The sequence below is a fragment of the Mesoplodon densirostris genome, chromosome 10 (genome assembly GCF_025265405.1).
Source record: "Mesoplodon densirostris isolate mMesDen1 chromosome 10, mMesDen1 primary haplotype, whole genome shotgun sequence".
Classification (NCBI taxonomy): domain Eukaryota; kingdom Metazoa; phylum Chordata; class Mammalia; order Artiodactyla; family Ziphiidae; genus Mesoplodon; species Mesoplodon densirostris.
In genome coordinates, this window is record NC_082670.1 from 71,168,588 (window position 1) to 71,186,647 (window position 18,060).

At 49.7% G+C, this 18,060-nt stretch overlaps 1 protein-coding gene across 1 annotated transcript in view; it reads left to right on the plus strand.

The window, feature by feature from the left end:
• Positions 1-7,112: 7,112 nt before the first annotated feature.
• Positions 7,113-18,060, plus strand: part of BSN (bassoon presynaptic cytomatrix protein) — an 85,411-nt gene continuing 74,463 nt past the window's right edge. Inside the window, exon 1 of the mRNA XM_060110586.1 lies at positions 7,113-7,306. Coding sequence (XP_059966569.1) covers positions 7,113-7,306 — 194 coding nt within the window. The remainder of the gene's footprint in view (positions 7,307-18,060) is intronic.

Consider the following 18,060-nt stretch of genomic DNA (forward strand, 5'->3'; position numbering starts at 1 on the left):
GGCAGGGCTAAGGCGGTAGGGCCTGCTGCCGAGAGCCGCTCTGAGTTAGGCCGCGGACTGGCGCTTTAACTGGGCGGGTCTTTTCTCGCTCAGACACCGAGGCACAGACCCTGAGGGCGTTAGGGTGCGAGTTGCTGGGGTTTGGAGCCTGCCTTTCGCCGCGGCCGTTCTCCTTCAGAAAGGGAAGCTAGCAGAGAATAAATGGGAGGGGCGAGTCTGGGGCCCAGGCTTCCAGATGGCTTCTGTTACTGGGGCCCTGCTGGCAAACCTTGAATTCTGATGTACTTAGGCAGGAAGGAATAAGGACCTTTCCTTTGCACCTTAGCTTTTGTAAACCTCCAGGATTCCTGCGGTGGAGGCCAGCATGGGGCCTGCACACAGTAGGGCTCAGCGCTTGTTGGATGCTCCCTGAGTCTCCTCTTCAGCCTGAGAGCTCCTGAGGACACGGCCTGAAGTGCTGCGGATCTGGGAGGGTCCTGAAAGGAAGCCAGGCGGCTCCAGTTGCTGTGCCCCTAGGGGAAGACACTTCGCAGTAGAAACAGACAGGGATGGGGTAGCAGATGACACTTTCTCTGAGTTGACCCTGGAGTGGGGGCACCCTGAAGCCCCAGGGAACACCCTGCCCAAAGCTGTCTCCACAGCCCTGGGCACTCACTAGGACAGCAGGGAACATCCATTTGGCAGCTGTCTAGAGTTCCCAAAGGCAGGGCTGAATGTACTCTTGCCTTGTGTCCTCGTGGTGTTGCAGCCTCAGGCTGCAGAGGGCAAAGCCCAGGTTTGGGACTTGCTAAAATGGCTGGGAGTTCAGGTTAGGCCAGCTCCTTTTCCAGGGGTCATGCCCCATTTCCCTCAGCATCTCTGTTGCAAAAGGTCTTGGGAGAGAAAGGTGAAGAAAGGGGCTAGCTCCAGCCCACGATGGCAGGGGTTGGGGAGGTCCTGATGGGAGGTGGCAGCAGCTTGCCTCTGGGTGTGCCTGTGGGAGAGGACCAGCTTTGTCCTGGATGAACTCACCCTCAGGGAACATGTGCCTAGTTGGGCTGGACAAGGAGCGGGGCTTGGGGGATGCTGAAGGGGATGGAGTCCTCCTCTTGTTTGAGGAGCACATGGTGCATATGTGTGTAGGGGGGAGGCCAGCGTTCCTGTGTCCAGTACAGTGATTAGAGGACAAATGAGAGGCTAAGGAGGCATCCAGTGTGACTCCAATGGCTCTGACTCAGCAGCCACTGTGCCTCCCAAGGCTCACCCTGGATCCCAGGCAGTACAATCAGCTTACTCTTCTCCTCAGAGAGGCCCTAGGCCAGGCAGGGCTAGGAGAGGGACACCGCCACCCTCTGAGCCCCAAGAAGATCCCTGGAGCAGATCCTGGGATGAGGGAGGGCTTGGTTGAAATGAGCAAAGACTGGGGGAGGGAGGGCTCAGGGGAACACATGACCTTTCTGTTCTCTGAAGGCAAGAGGAAGATGTACTTTGTTCAGCCTTACTAGGAATTCCTCAGTCTGTACTGTTAGCTTATGGTCAGAAAGGCCACCTTCTCGGAAAGCTGATGCCCATGCCAGGAGTGCCAGTGGGGGGAGTTATTAATACATAACTAGCAGTGCTAACCCAGATGCTGCTGTGCAACTGATACCTGCTGCTACCCACCCCAGAACCCCGGGGAAACCTGAGTGTGACTTCAGCCCTTACAGCCTGGTCTGGCCTGGTGGTGCTTTGGCCATACCCATGGCTGCAGGGGATGGTAGTGGTCCTGCATGGAGGGCTAGCAGTCAAGCCCTACAGATTCAGGGCCTGGTTTGAGCAGCAGGCAGACAAAGGCCAGACTTGGAGATTGCAAGTTCAGTGAGGGTGGAGTAAGCTCAACAGTCTTGATTTCTGCTGCATCCTTGAGGCCTAGCATGATGCTGTCTTTATTCTAGGGCTCAAAAGTGCCAAATTGAACTGAAATTTAAATTTAACTAAATTGAATTTAACTGAATTGAAATCATCCATCCTAGAAGAGGCCTAAGGGACTGTGGACCTTTCTACTTGCCATAAGGGTTTTGTTTCACCAACCTGTCCTATTCTGTCCATCTTTCCTGGAAAGCAGGAATTCTTCCAGTGGCTCCTGGAAGCTCCCTGGACAAACAAACCTTATTATAATCCACTCTGATCAGGACAAAGACAAAGCTCAGTGCAGAGAGTAGCTATGTCCCATGGCCTGAAATCCCTGGTGGTAAAGGTTAATTCTCAGTAATGGGCTTGGGTTTGCAGCAGTGGAGCCACAGAGGGTCAGGAGGTAGGGTTCCCTTTAATAGACTTCCCTGAAGACATGTGGAACTGAGTCTGATGAAGGGGTTGAACTAGCTTTCCCTTCCCGTGAAGTGTCCAAGTCATGTCTGATCCTCTGTTGCCTGGAGTAGGATACATGGGCTGGTTAGGAGAGGGCATAGAGGCATGACTTGCCACCTGACCTGTTCCCCGTGCTCCCCATCCAGAGGTAGGTGGAAGCAACTCCATGGAAACTGGGATCCTAGTGGGAAGGACTGCAATAGTAACTGAGGTAGCATATTCTTTTTTTTTTTCCCCATTATTTATTTATTTTATTTTTGGCTGTGTTGGGTCTTCGTTGCAGCACGTGGGATTTTTGTTGTGGTGTGCAGGCTTTTCATTGCGGCAGGCAGGTTTTCTCTCTCTATTTGTGGTGCGCGGGCTCAGTAGTTGTGGCGCGGGCTTAGTTGCCCCGCGGCATGTGGGATCTTAGTTCCCTGACCAGAGATCCAACCTGCGTCCCCTCCATTGGAGGGCAGATTCTTTACCACTGGACCACCAGGGAAGTCCCGAGGTAGCATTTTCTATAGTTTACAGGAAACCATTTATGTGCTTGTCTCTCCCCTTCTGCAAACTGAACTCATTGAGGGAAGTTCCCACAGTCTTCACTGGGCCTGGCACCGAGTAAGAGTTAGGTATGCACTGGCTGAAGGAGGATGAGTGTGCGTGCACGCATGAATGAGATCTGCAAAGCCAGCCTGGAGGCCTGTTTGGGGGAAGGCAGAGGGGCAAGGAAAGCAGCATGTTTTGACTTGGACACTTACAACTTGGAGGAACCATGTCTTCATTATGTCACAACAAGCCTTTGGAAGCACATAACTCTAATAGCAATGGGCCTTAATTAACTTTCTTGGGAGCAATGCATGGGCGGTGGGACTAGGCTGGTGATAAACATTTCCGATGATTTTTTTACTGGCTTTTTTCACATAATTCAAGTAAAGATTTGCACATTGCAACAGTAAAGGAAGTATGCAGACAAGGCATCAAGCAAATTCTATACCTTTCAGTTTTGCTCCCTTTTCCTACTCTACAAAGGGCATGGGTCTTCTGAAGACCCTAGTACACAAGCAAAATTGTCCTAGCCAGCCCAGATGAGCTGCTGAGCAGGACAAAGCTCGATCAGGTTTCTTGTTTGTAGCCTCATACCAGCCTTAGGCTTGCTTGAGAGCTGCCTTATTCCCCATGTTAGTGGGTAGTGCTGATAAACCTCAGCCAGGAGGGAAACCTTCTGTTTCTTTGGGCTTCCTTCCTTCCTCTTCAGTCCTGTTTTTCCACCCCAGAGGAGGAATGCACACCGGGATCCAATTTCCCAAGTTGCTTCTCACTGGGAGGTGAGATAAGCCTCAGCATCACTACAACAAAAAGAAGAGTGCAGAGGTCAGGGGGCCCTGTAGATGGAAGCCAGCTCTCCCAGCCTCTCTGGAATAGTCCAAAGCCCGTAGCAACACGTCATCCAGAACTGTCCTCAGTCATCCTTTGTCATTCTCTCTCATCTCCACACTCTCTACCTCCTCTTCTTGCCTGCAAAGTTAGTCATTCCTCTTCACCACCGTCGGCATCTTCATCTTTGGCTCTTGAACCTCCCTGTGGAGGTCACCATGCTGAAAGTAGCAGCCCAGGGTAAACTGGATTGTGTGGGGAAGCAAGACAGCCTCAGAGTCTGCACTCTGACCCCCTGTGCATGGGCTTGCATGCCTGTTGCCTTGCCCATGGCCCAGCTGGCATCCAAGTGCAGCTCCTGAGGCCCTGCATCTCTTCATTCTTCCAAGATTTGCCTTCCAGTGACTAATCATTTCTACAAATCCCAGCAGCAAGCTGGCTCTGACTAGGCCTTTTCCTACCTGGATAGATTTTTTCCCCCTGATTTCATTTTCCCTCTGGTCTTCTATAAGTGTTTGAGAGCACAGACTGGAGAAGTAAGTGGACATGTGTCCATCCATCAGTTCTGTTTTGGCATGTGGACTGATTCTCCTCCCATCTGGTCTTTCTCCAAAATGACTGCTATGTGTCATGTGTCACACCGAAGTGGGAAGAAAATGCGTTTGGCAAGTGAAGTTTAGGGGGCTGGGAAGCTTCTGTAGGGTCTCCAGGTCCATCCCATCCCTGGCCAGGTAGCAGCTGGATGAAGGAGGGAGTGGTACCAGACATACCACACAGCTGATTTGCACAAACCAACAGATTTGTGCATTCACTTGTCATGAAGTCAAGCCTAGTGAATTCTCCTAGGTCAGTATAGGCAGCTTGTCTATGACCCCTCCACCAGGAGACACTCTGGACACAACCTCAGTGCCCTCCTTTTACTCATTAAGTCAACAACCCAAATGCAGTGTTGCAGGAGCTACAGCCAAAGGTTCCTCTGGTGTGCTTTTAGCCTGGTGGTTGGTGAAGCCCTTGGAAGTGCAAGTGAGGGAAATGCTCAGAGCTGCAAAGAGAACTCAGCCCAATCATTAGCCCCTGAGGTCCTGCTGAAAGCCAGCCCAGGGGATAGGAAAAGCCAGACAATGTCCTGCTCTTGAGGAATGCCCACTGTAGGTCAAGAGGAAGGAAACAACCCCTGGAACAATGAGTAAAAACTGGAGACTGAATCAGAGCCCCAGACAACCAGAGGCCAGCACCATCCCATGGTTGGCAGGAGTCCCTGGGCTGAATGCCAGGGGTGGATGTGGACAGGGCAGGCATGTTCCTGGCGATGTTTCTCAGAGGAAGTGGGACCGAGAGTTTGAAAGGAAGGTAGGGGAACCACTAACCCACACTTCCAGGTCTCTACTGTACTGTGTCCTTTGTCACCAAGGCAGCAAAGACCGTGGAGTTCTGCTAACAGCCAGCAATCCACTCTGAGGCAGACAACTCCCCAGGCCTGCTGCCTGGGTAGGGCTAATTACCCCCATTGGTACCAGGGACATGTTGATTTAAATCTGTGGAAAGCCACAGCTCCTATGGCTTCTACAAAAACAGAAAACAAACATCCTTCTCTCCCCCGCTATCAAGTGGCCCAGCCCACACTGACTGGTGTCTGTGAAGCCAGAAGGGCCTGGGTCGGGCCAAGGTCAGGTCACTGGCCTGCCCATAGTGCCTTTGTACACGTTCTTCCGCAGGAGAACAGGTGTGGCACAAAAACCCCAAATCCCAGACCACCCACCAGAGGGACAACTAATAATAAAGTTGGTCATGTGTATGCTGGGCACTTGTTGTTTTATTTGTATCAGCCACTCCACTCTTATAATCCCCCATGTTAGAAGGGCTAGTATTATTATAACTTTGCAGGCTAGGAAATGGAGGCTTGGTGAGCCTAAGTCAGTTGCCAAGGCCCCATTTGGAAAGTGGCAGGAGTGAGGTGTGGATCCTTGTGGAGCCTAGATGTGCACACGTAGTCACCAGACACAAAGATGATTGAAACACAGGAGGAAACATAGTGAAGACCATCATAACATAGGCAGAGAGGCTCTCATCATCCCATGCAGTCAGAGTCAGGTAGTCAAGTCAGCGATCCAGGCTTCATGGAAACTCCATCCCAGAGGTTGGGGGGGAGCAGATCAGAGTGTATGGGAAGGCCCAGCCAAGATCTGTCCATCAGCCTGGTTATCAGTGTTCATTGGGATCCCTGGATTAGTCCAGGTCAGGTTAGAACTGCTGACATCCCTTTTGATATATTCATCATCAGGAGAATTAAATGGGTTTGTAAAATGGGTCCAAATTTACTCAAGTTCTTCTACACAGCCATGATTTATGAATCCAGGAATAGTTTGGAATATAGTCTGGATCTTCTAAGAAATATTCTCCCTCAGGAAAGCACAGGTTTGTGTGAGAAGCCAGGAGGCAGAGTAGTATGCAAACACTTAAGTCTGTGAAAGTGAGGTAATGGTTAATGCAGAGGCAGCCTGCAGCCCCTCATCTGGGAACAGTCCCTGGGAACCGCAGCTCAAAGCCTCTAAGAAATATCAATTCCTCTTCCCAATCTCCAAGGTCACTGTCCCAGGGCCTGCTGAGGCATCCTTCCATCTGGCTTCAGGCCAGCCCTGACACACCCTCTACCTTTCCCAGGGACACTTCCTGAGACTCCTGTCCCGCGGGACCAGGCCTCAGAATGAATCCCAGATGGTTCCCATTGCACCATCTGGATAAAGTCTTCACCCTCCAGCTAGCCTTTGAGACCCTCATAACCAGCCCCATCACCCAGCATCCTTTATCTCCGTCCTTCCATGACATTGTGCCTCTTAACACTCTTGTTTATTTGCGTTTCCAACTCCTAAACATCCTTTAATGACACACTCGGTGTCCCCTCTCTGAGGCCTGTTCCCACAAAGTCTGCCAGGTGGGACACTGAAGTTACCCAAATGAGGGCTCCCACTCCCAAGTTCTCCGAGTCAGAAAGCGCCACTGACTCCAGGGCAGGGCACGGCGCGACGCCCCCACGGCCCCTTCTCGTGATCCGTGTCCCTCCAATCCTGGTTGGGTGGGAAGCTGCCACCAATCGCCGCTAGGCTCCTGGTAGCACTCGCTGTTCGCGTCGGCCTCAGACGGCGCATGCGCTGGCGCCGGCGGCTGTTTCCCCGCGACCCCGCTTCTGGCTCGTGTACTAGAGGCCTCACGGGCTGGCGGGAGCGCGCGCACGCGTGGGGGGCGTCGTGCGCAGGGAAGGGGCACCCGGGCCGCGCATGCGCAGCGGCAGGCGGCGGCGCGAGCAGAGCTGGGAGATGATGGCGTCGGCGGCGGCGGCGGCTGCGGCGGGGCCACGGAGTGTATGAGCAGCAGCCCGGGAACCGCCGGCCCGGGCCCAGTGCGACCCCGACCCCGCCCGCCCGCCCGCCATGGGCAACGAGGCCAGCCTGGAGGGCGGCGCTGGCGACGGGCCGCTGCCGCCCGGGGGCTCCGGCCCCGGCCCCGGCGCAGGGAAGCCGCCTTCAGCACCGGCTGGTGGAGGACAGCTCCCGGCGTCAGGCGGGGCGCGGGCAACCGCCGGACCACCCGGTCCAAGCCCCGGGCCCGGTGCCGGCCCGGGCACGTAAGTGCGGGACACGGCGGCGCCCGGGGGGCGGGGATCTGTAGCCTGAGGCCGAGGCCGGGGCCGGGGCCCACGACCCTGCGGTCTAGTCTGGACAGCGAGGTCGGACGTCCGGCCACACTTAGAACCCAGCTGGTTTGGCATGAGCAGGTGGTCGCGGGAAGCGACCCTCCCTTTACAGCCGCCCTGCCTTAATAAAGCAGAATGGTGAACGGAGGGTCAGTCCGGGCCTGCAGACCGTGACTCCATCACGAACCCCAAATTCGCTTCCTCCCCAATGCCGGGCTAAGGAGGGGCTTATGTAACCTCTGCCGGGTCCCTCTGCACTGGGGAGCAATGGGAGGGAAAGCGTCCTCCCTGTCTGCTGGAGTCTGCATGTGTCCATTGTGTTGGGCCAAGGAAAGAGCACAATGGGAGTGGCTGTCAGGGAAGATAAGTGTCACTGCGAGGAACAGAAAGATGTGGAAATAGTTGAACCATGAACTTGGTCATGCACTTTCCTCAGGCATTTAGTGGCTAAAATCATCTTTGGAGGAAGGGAAAATGCCGCTGGACACCAAAAGGTACTTATTTAGGCTCATAAATACTAACAGGGTCATGTGCTTTCACAATGGTTTAGTGAAACACTTTGGGGTGAAGCAAAAATGTAGTTGAATCATCTAGAACCAAATATGTTCTCTCGTCTTATGATTTAGATTACCACCTCAAATCAGTGGAATGTTTTAAACAGAACATATCTGATCAAATACTGTGAAACCAGCTTGTTTAAAATGCATCCCGAGGTCCTATAAACAATCAAGTGGCAGTAAATGCAGTGGAAGGAAATGCCAATATATAATAAATCAGTAGACTGAAAACTCAGGAAAGCTACCAAGAGACAACAAGATAAAATGAAAGGCATTATCTTTACACCAAATAGACCTGGGGAGTAGCAAAACTGGGGAGTGCTTCTGGATCCATGTGAGTCTGCTGATACTGTTGCCTTGGCTTCTCTGTGTGGGAGCACATAAACTGTGAGGGAGCATAATTTTTGATTCTCTAGCTGCCCAACTGTGCCTCTCATGTGCTTATTTTCTCAGAAGTTGTTTCTTAGACAATTAACAATAATGAAAGGCTCTTAGTAGCCTGAAACCTGCCACAGACAGGCCAGCCTGTGACCATCCCTTTTAGAGGAGGGATTTGCCCATTTTACATTAGCTATTATGGTAATGCAGTTGGATAGCACACAGTTCTTAGCACTGCAAATACTGTCCATTTTGCTGCGTGTTGAGCTGCTGTTTGAGTTTTAGCTTGGCGGAGGCTCACTCAGGCTTTAGAGCTCTCCTTCCAAAGGAAAGCATCTACGGCTGAGTGGAAAAACACATTGTTGTTAGGAGTTCTCTATATGGAAAATTTGACATTTCTCTTCTGATAACCAAACAGGCTACTCTGCTTGTAGTTTATCTAATGTTGCAGAGCCAAGCATATGAAAATTTGGAAGGACTTGGGTAGCTTAAAGACACAGGAAGAGGCTAGTGTCTATTCATATTCCTTTTCAGTATTTCATTTCTACCCTGTCTATGTGTTCTGCTACAGGGCAGACCCATGAACTACTGTGGGTTAGGGAACCATGGGCTCCTGCTGGATTTAGCAGTCACATATCTCACTCCTGGCTGTGGGCAAGGCGCACATATGGACCTGTGGAGCTAAGGTCCTACAGCTGTCAGGCTCAGGGGGTGAGCTGGCTATTTGTCACCAAAGCTCTGAATTGGGGCCCCTTAGGAGATGGGATTTACTCTTCCAGCTGATATCTGCTTGTCAGAGCATCTCAGCTGAGCTGCATCTCCATGATACGTCTCTCCTTCAGCATCAGAATGGCTTCTACTTTCTCTTACCAGAGCGTCTCAGGTACCTGATGCCAAATTTAGCATGTTCTGTTCTGAGATGCTGCTGAACAGATTGGCCCATTGATGGAGAAAAAGCACTGTGGCATGTGCTTCTGGGCATTCAGGAAAGGCATTGGCATAGTTTCAAGCCAGCTTGTGAATTTGGGGGAATTATATTGTGAATAGAGGTAGGTGGAGGGTCAGGTAAGGGGGAGATCATTTTACTAATCCCAAAAGGGAATGGAACTGAGGTCCTGGGGGAGTTGATTCCTGTCTCTTTCCTGTTGCTGTATGACCCCTTGTCACCCCAGGTTGAATTAGTCTTTCCATCCTCATACTGAGCTGACTTGGGTTCTGCGAGGGGGCGGCTCCAGCATCTGTGGCTGAAGAGCTTGACTAGAATCCTGTGAGTAGCAGTGCCACCACACCCATAGTGCTGCTTCTTAACCTGTTTGGATGATATGGCACTTTGGGCATCAGAGAGTCTCTCAAGGCAGGGCTCTCGGCTTCTGGTCTCAGGGTCACATGTGCAGTTATATACGTTGTGCCGTTCCCAAGGAGTGCCAGGTCAGCGAAGGCTGAACTCTATCTCAGGCTCCAAGCTATATGCCGTGGTATGGGCTACATCTTCCTACAGGAAGGGGCACCTTTCACTTATTCATTCATTCACTTATTTTTATGGTGGAATGCCTGATGTACAGTGAAGGTCCCAAGTTGATGGGATTTTACTTGTACACACATCACCAGTTCAAGAGAAATTTTATGAGTACTCCAGAAAGCACCTTTTAAAAAAATTGCACAAAGAAGCCACGTAGACCAGTGGTGGCCTGTTTAACCTACACCAGCTCTGTGGACTTGCAGAACTTTGACATTTGCAAATTGATCTTTAGTCAATCAACCAAGGTATATTTACTGGTATCAAGAGCAAGCACTGTGCTGGGCTTTGTGGAGGTCTGGAAGAATATATCATGCTCCCCTGTCCTATAGCACCTCACAGTCTGGTTGGTCAAATAGCTCTTGAAGAGCTCTCAGAGAACAAAGTCACGGAAGGTTCCTAGGAGTGACACTGTAGGCAGCTCAGTGTCTGAGAAGTGTCAAATAGGTAGTGCTTATAGAAGGGCTGTCAAGTGAGAAGAGTGGAGAGACAGAGCCAGGCTTCAAAAGAAGGAGAATCCCAAGGCTCCTTGGGAGAATGATGGGGATCTGAGAGGTGGAGAGAGATAGAAATGACATGAGGAGCGTGGTTTACACAGGCAGGGACAGTGAGCAGAGATTGGGGCCGAGTGCAGGGGTGTGGAAAGCTGGGGCAAACCAGGTAAGGCGCCTTCCGCTCGTTACCCCATTGAAATTGGTGATCAGTGCTGAGCTCTCACTCACTTCCAGTCCAGGGAGACATCTTGAGCCAAAGGCAGCTGGGCACAGAGAGCCTGGGCATTTGCTGGAAGGTGGTTGAAGCTGCTCTGAGAACCATACCCAGAGTTCCTTTCTCAAGATGGGTTTGCCATAATTATATCTCAAAAATGAATGAATGGGGCTTCCCTGGTGGCGCAGTGGTTGGGAGTCCGCCTGCCGATGCAGGGGACGCGGGTTCGTGCCCCGGTCTTGGAAGATCCCACATGCCGCGGAGCGGCTGGGCCCCGTGAGCCATGGCCGCTGAGCCTGCGCGTCCGGAGCCTGTGCTCCACAACGGGAGAGGCCACAACAGTGAGAGGCCCATGTACCGCAAAAAACAAAAAAATGAATGAATGAATGGATTTGTCAGGCATAGTATCTCTGGTTTGGGATTAGCCAGACTTGTTATACTATGTCATCTATCAGTCAGGCTCTAGAAAAATCTGGGATTAATTTGTAAGGCTAAAATGAAAGGATACAATTGTTAGGTTTGGAAATAATGATCCTTTATTATTTAGAGATCACGTGAGGCCATTGGATTCTCATGGAGGGCATGTCATGGAGTTTGCGCTTAAGTGACCTAACATCTGAATGGTGATGATGTCAAAAGCTCACCCAAAGCGGGCAACCATTTTTGCATTTCTTGCCAGGGAGAGAGGGACAGTTTTGATAATATAGCTGTTCCTAGCATTAGTAAGACTGATAAGATGCTGCAGATTCAAAAAAAAAAGTTATGGGTGCATTAAGGGGAGGAAGTCTATTTTATTAAAAAAAAACTTTTTATTATGGAAAATTTCAAACATACATACATAAAAGTAGAGAGAATAAGTTAATGAGCTCCCAGGTTCCCATTGCCCAGCCACCACCATCATCAGCTCATGGCTGGTTAAGTTTATCTGTCTCCCTCACTTCCACCCCCATCTTTGAGATATCCCAACATTTCATCATCAATATTTTAGTGTCTATTTCTAAGAAATAAGGGATTTGTAAAAACATTACCACAGCACCATGATCACATCTAAACAGCTAACATTCTCTTCTTAATCTCAGCAAATATCCTGTCAGGGTTCAATTTTTTTGATTATCTTATTAATTTATTTTTACAATTGGTTTGTTTGAACTGTGAACTAAACAGGGTCTACATATTGCATTTGTCTGATACATCTCTTCAGTTTCTTTAAATCTATATGTTCCTTCTCCTTTTTTCCCCGTTGCAATTTACGATTGGCTGTGTTATTTGTCCTGTGGTTTCTCATATTCTGGATTATGCTGATTGTATCCTTGTGGTGTCATTTAAGATGTTCTTCTCTCCCTTATTTTTCCCGAAAACTGGGAATTACATCTAGAAGCCATTCAGAATCACATTTCTCTTTTTGGCCAAGAAATTCTAGCTTTTTAAGAAAGAGTTCGTTGAGGGCTTCAGATGTGAAGGGACTGAGAGTTTGTTGAAAGTAGATCTAGACTTTGGACTAGTTTGGGAACCAGAGAACAACACAGTGGGCCACTTTTCTGTTCTTTTTCTAAAGTTCTCCTTCCACTGAGTAGGTTTGGCTCTGAGTTTAAGAAGTCAAAGCTTTCAGAGTCCTGGATCACACCTTTTCACTCCAGCATAACAGGGGGAGCCTTCCCTGTATATGTAAGTAGCAGGCTGCTAGGAGAGAGGATTTGGGGCTTCAGTAAATCCTCCCCCTTTTCATAGGTCCTGCACATTTGAATGGGGCCCTTTCCCCTAGTCTGTGATGGATGTGGGGAGGGACAGACCTTGCTATGTGTGGGCTACTTGGGGAGAATCTGTACCTGGAGCCTGTGGACCATACGCAATCAGTTGGTGCTGACTGTGGAGACAGGTTGGCAAAGCTGTCGTAATAGTTATCACTACCATTGCTGGGTGCCTGTTCCACCATAGTCATTCCTCTAGGTGTTTTACACACATTTATTCCTCACTCCACCTGCCTGGCCATACAGCTCCTGCAGGCCCCATCTGTCCTGGCCTTATTCATCCTTCCTTCCCAGGGACTCACTTTTTAAAATGGTGAAATGGTGGCTGAGACCTACCTGCCAGCAGCAAGGGCCAAGTGTCACTTTAGGACTTGAGGCCCTCCTAGTAAGCTGGGACTTGGTGGACAATCCAGCTGTGGGGACTCCTATCTCAGTTGGTGCCAGGGGCATGTTATGCTGGTCTTGGTACTGCACTCGTAGGACTTGCGCAGGTTCCTTTCCTGTAGGGCCTTCTGCCATCTCCATTCACCAGTGTAGTGGTGGAAGCTGATTGTAGCTGGGGAATGAATTAGGACCCAGGCCTATGGTAAGGGAGATGAATTCTGGTGTCCCACCCCCACCGTGGATTGGACCTCTGGTGGGGACCTGTGCCTTTCTGGCATTCTCTCAGTGCATGTGTCTTATACTTCAGGTTCTGGTCAGCTGTGCCTGTAGGATGGAGAAGCGAGCATGCTCCCTGATTGATCTGTGCTAAACCTTGGGTGCCCAGGCTGGTCTCAGGGCTGCTTTGATCTCTCCTTCCTGTACTTTGCTCTTCGGGGCGTCTAGGGTTAAGAGAGCCTTGCTCTAGCAGAGACCTCTTACGTGGTATCTCCACTTCTTTCTAACAGGAGAGTCACATGGAGGCATATTGGGAGCCTCCAGAGAACTTTAGGTCACCCTTGAGATCAAATCCAGATTTCTTTGGAGAGGCCTGGCTGCTTCTGAAGTGGTGGGACTGCTGTCAGGGCTAAAGGTGAGGAAGAGATTTTCCCTAAGGAGTAGTGGAAGGACTTGGTCCCAACCACTGAGGAGATCAAAGAGCCTCAGCAGCTTGTCTAGGAGCTCACACAAGGATCACCCAACCTGGTCCCATCTGGGACTGCCCCTGTACCCAGAGGAGCCCAAGCTCTCCAGTGCCCCAGGCTCAGGGAGGGGGATGAGCCTGCCCCCCTGCCAGGGATGCTGGAAGAACCAGTAAGACACTTGGGTGCTTAGGAGGAAAGGAGAGGTAAGGAAATTTCCTGGTAGTCGCATCCATACATTGGATACGTTCGTGTGTGCTGGTAGGTAATAAGGATCGTCTGCACTTTTTGTATATGGGAGCAGTTATGAGGGATTTCTACAGTTAAATTCTACTTAGAAGTAGGAGGACTTTAAAGTGATGTTCAGCCACGTATTCAGGAAACCCTTTGCTGAGCAGCTACTGGATGCCTGTCCCCGGGTGAAATGTGAGGAACAAAGGAAGGCGCAGGATATGGGCTCTGCCCTCAAAAGGGCTCACAGCGTGATAGGAGAGAAAGAGAGACTTTAGTTCAGATCTTTACCCTCAACTTCCTTAAATTAGAGTTTGCTCCTACCTTCTCTTTGTCTCACAGAGGTAAGAGAAATGAGCACACGATTAAAAGGGTTTGTATTATTTCATCTTCTAAAATAGTAGAGCACATATTTGTATGGTGTTCAACAGCTTACAAAACACATTCACAGCACTAACTTACTCTGTTGGGAGCTCCAAAGGTCTAACATGAGAGATTCAGAAGAACAGCCAGCTAGCTGACTTTAGCAAACCCAAATGCCATACACTGAGCACAGCTGGAGCACCACGTCACTTCCCTGCCTCCTGCTCTCAGAAGATGGAAAATTTAGCAAGAGGATGGGAGGGCCTTGAGGACAGGAAAAGGATCTGGAAGTAGGACATTTGAGCAAAGGACAGGGTAGGGTGGGGTGGGGGATGAAGAATGGTAGAAGCATCCTGGGTGGGGGTCAGAAACTCAGGTTTTAATCAGTCCCGATGTTGCCTGAAACTGGCTGTACGTGTTGGGTAGGTCCTCAGTTTTTTTCCATCTGTAAAATGAGAAATTTAACTAAATAATCTCCAAAGTCCCCTCCACCTCTGACAGCTTATTTCTGTGAGATGATTGAAAAGGAAGGGGGATGCTTCCCACTGTTCAGCTTCACAGAGGAGAGAAAACAAGTACAACGTGCAGCCTTTAGGTTAATTAGAAGAGCTTTAAATGAAGAGGATTGCTCTTCCATTGTGCCCCAGAGATCTTCCGGAGTGGACAAAATGACCTCACAATCAAGCCTGGAGCCAGGAGAGGGACTGGCTGCTGCCTTGCCAATTGGTTGCTCCTGGTAAACACGGGCTCTTGAAAAGATCTTGGCATCCTTCTACTGGGTTGGCTGGCCAGCCAGCAAGGCTCCCACCTGGACCTGCAGAGCCTGCTGCAGGATCCCTTTTCCCAGCCGTGCTCGACTGCTTATCTCCTGAGTGTTGTCCCATCCGTATCCCACAGGTGCTCTGGCAGCAGCCAGTGTGCTCACGATTTCTAGGGGAGCCAGAGTTGGCAAACACTTCGTGGTGGGGGAGGTGGGGCATGGAAAGGGCTGGCCTGAAAGAGACTTGAGTTCTGCCCCCTCCAGTTGGCAGTTGTACAGCTTCCTTCACTTGTAGAGTGAGGAGATGGATGTGGTACTCGCTGCAGTTTCTCCTGTAGCTCCGTGGGTTCTGTGGGCTCAGGCCAGGTCTCCTCCAATGTCAAGGTCTGGCACGTGAGGCCATGTCCTTCAGGAGCGTGGTTTAGCTTCAGCACGTGATATGTTTGCTCTGTCCTCCTTTTATTTTGAGCATCTAATCCAACACCAAATGGATATCGGAATGGCTGCTTCCATATTCCTTGAAGGCAGGAGCTCTGCCTTGGTGTGAATACCCCAGTGGTCCGTGGCCTCTGGTCCCTCCCAGGCAGATGATTCCACTGTTGGAAAGTTCTTCTTTCCCTTTGTGTGTCTCCTTATACCTCCTGTCTCTGGGTCCTGGCTCTGCCCTCTGGGCCGGCTGACTTATCCGCTCACAGGTTTGGCAGGAGCTCACTGTGCTCTCACCTCCTCAACCCCGGTCTTCTCTCTAGGCTTCTCCAGCTCCTGTGGCTGGAATGTGACTCTGGGACCCTTGCTGACCTGGGCTGTCCTGCCCAAGACTGTCAGATCCTGAGGACAGGAAGGCTCAGAGAACAGGGCTCAGGGCTCAGCATGTCACATGGACTGTGAGTGACACAGTCTGAAGGATGAGGGGCCTTGGCTCATGTAGCCTGAGAACACCATCCTACACCTTTCTGAGCACTGTCTGGCACTGCACCCCACAGTTGTCCAGCCTCATGCTGGGCATCTCAGCATGAAGGCTGGGTTCCCTCCATCCTGGGCTTGTGTGACCTGAGTGTGAATCTTTGGGGGTTCTGCATGGGTCCCTGCCATGACATCTCTGATTGTACTTAGAGATCTCTTCCAACCTAGTGAAACCCTTTTGGATCCTGACTCTGTCCATTGAACTGGGGTAATAACTAAGGCAGTGTGATTGTTTCAGTAATCATGCTATGTGAACTTGTCCCTTTCCTATGGCCCTGTGAGCCCACTTTCCAAACCCCTTTATCTGATCTTGAGTGGCCAGTGTTGGGTTTTAGAGGCCACAGCCTTGCTAGCTTGGGTTTGGAGTGGTGCCAGCTGAGGACAGTGGCAGAGACAGGGCTGGATTGGAGAGTCAGCCACTGCTTGCATCTTAGCCGTGGCAGCCCCTGTGCAGGCTTGTCCTTCCCTGGTTGGCGAGGTCATGCTGGCCTCTGGGGTGCGCTGGCCTTTGGCTCTGTAGGTTAGATGTCCCTAGGGGCAGCAAGTGCTCTGCAGATGAAAGTTTCAAACACACATAAAAGGAGAGAAGATGGTATGGTGAACTCCCTCCTGTGACCCCATCACCCAGCTTCAACAACGATCAGTGTTTTGCCAACTTGTTTCATCTATACTCCTCCAATATTTTTTTTTTGGCTGGATTATTTTCAGTCAAAATCCTAACATATCATTTCACTCATAAATACTTTAGGATGTACCTCTCATAGTTAAAAGATATTTTAACTTTAATCCAATGACATTATCACAGCCAACAAAGTTAACTGTAATTTTTTTTCAACTTTATTTATTTATGTATGTATGTATTTATTTATTTATTTATGGCTGTGTTGGGTCTTTGTTGCTGCGTGCGGGCTTTCTCTAGTTCCGGCGAGCGGGGCCTACTCGTTGTTGCGGTGTGTGGGCTTCTCATTGCGGTGGCTTCTCTTGTGGAGCACAGGCTCCGGGTGCGTGGGCTTCAGTAGTTGTGACTCGCGGGCTCTAGAGCGCAGGCTCAGTAGTTGTGGCGCACGGGCTTAGGTGCTCCACGGCATGTGGGATCTTCCCTGTAATTTCTTAATATAACCTAATACCTAGTCCATGTTCAATTTTCCTTGATTATCTCAACAATGACTTCTTATTTAAAAATTTTTTTAATTAAAAAAATTCTTTTAGCAAGAGAAAACACAGATTTTTATTTATGTATGTATGGAGGGGTTCAGAGAAAAATGTGATTTCCAAAAATGACTTTTGAGAGTTCAAATCAGAATCCAAACAAACCTTGCATATATATAGACTATTATATATATGTAATGTATATATGTGTACTTATTTCAAAATAATGATAGATATTTTTACTACTAATACTAATGAATGTAGTTTAAAATTCGCTTGTAGTTTCTTTTGTCCTTAGTTTATATATTTTCAGGAATGTGTAGTCAAAGTTCTGTGTTTTATTTATTTATTTTAAAATATTTATTTGGCTGCACCAGGTCTTAGTTGCAGCACGCGGGATCTTCGTTTCTGAGTGTGGTATCTTTTAGTTGCAGCATGCGGGATCTAGTTCCCTGACCAGGGATCGAACCCGGACTCCCTGCATTGGGAGCGTGGAGTCTCAACCACTGGACCACCAGGGAAGTCCCAAAGTTCTGTGTTTTAGAGTTATTAGAAATGATTCTTCTCTGTGTGGTTATGCTACTAAGAGGCTATACAATTAAGGTTTGTTTTTTTTTCCAGTTTGTGTTCAGTTTGTAAGGATTACTTTTTGATCACTTACCTGTTGCCACTGTCATACTGCACAGTAAGTCAACCAAAACTCAGTGGCTTCAAACAGCAGTTTTTCATTCTCACTCATGCATCTGCATGCTGGCTAGAATTCATTGATCTAGGCTGGGCTTCAAGCTGTAGGTGAGTCCAGGTCTGCTCCACGTGTCTCTCATCCTCCTCAGACAGCAGGCTAGCCAGGGCATGTTCTTCCCATGGTGGTGACAGATGCACAAGAGGGCATACCTAACCACACACAATTTCAAGCCTCTGCTTGAAATGACACATCTTCTAACATTTCTTTAGTCAAAGCAATTTTTAGTTAAGCCCAAAATCAAGGTGTGGTACTGTAGTTACTATGGCTACCTAACAAATTACCCCAAAACTCAGTGGTATAAAACATCCATTACTTTGCTTATTAGATTCTGTAGGTCAGGAATTCAGGCAGGGCACAGTGGGATGGCTTATTTTTGCTTCACAATGTCTGGAGCTTCAGCTGGAAGACTTGAAGGCTGGGGACTGGAATCATTTGACATGTCGTCGTCATTTACATGTCTTACAGCTGATGCTGGCTATTAGCTGGGAGGGCCTCAGTGCTTC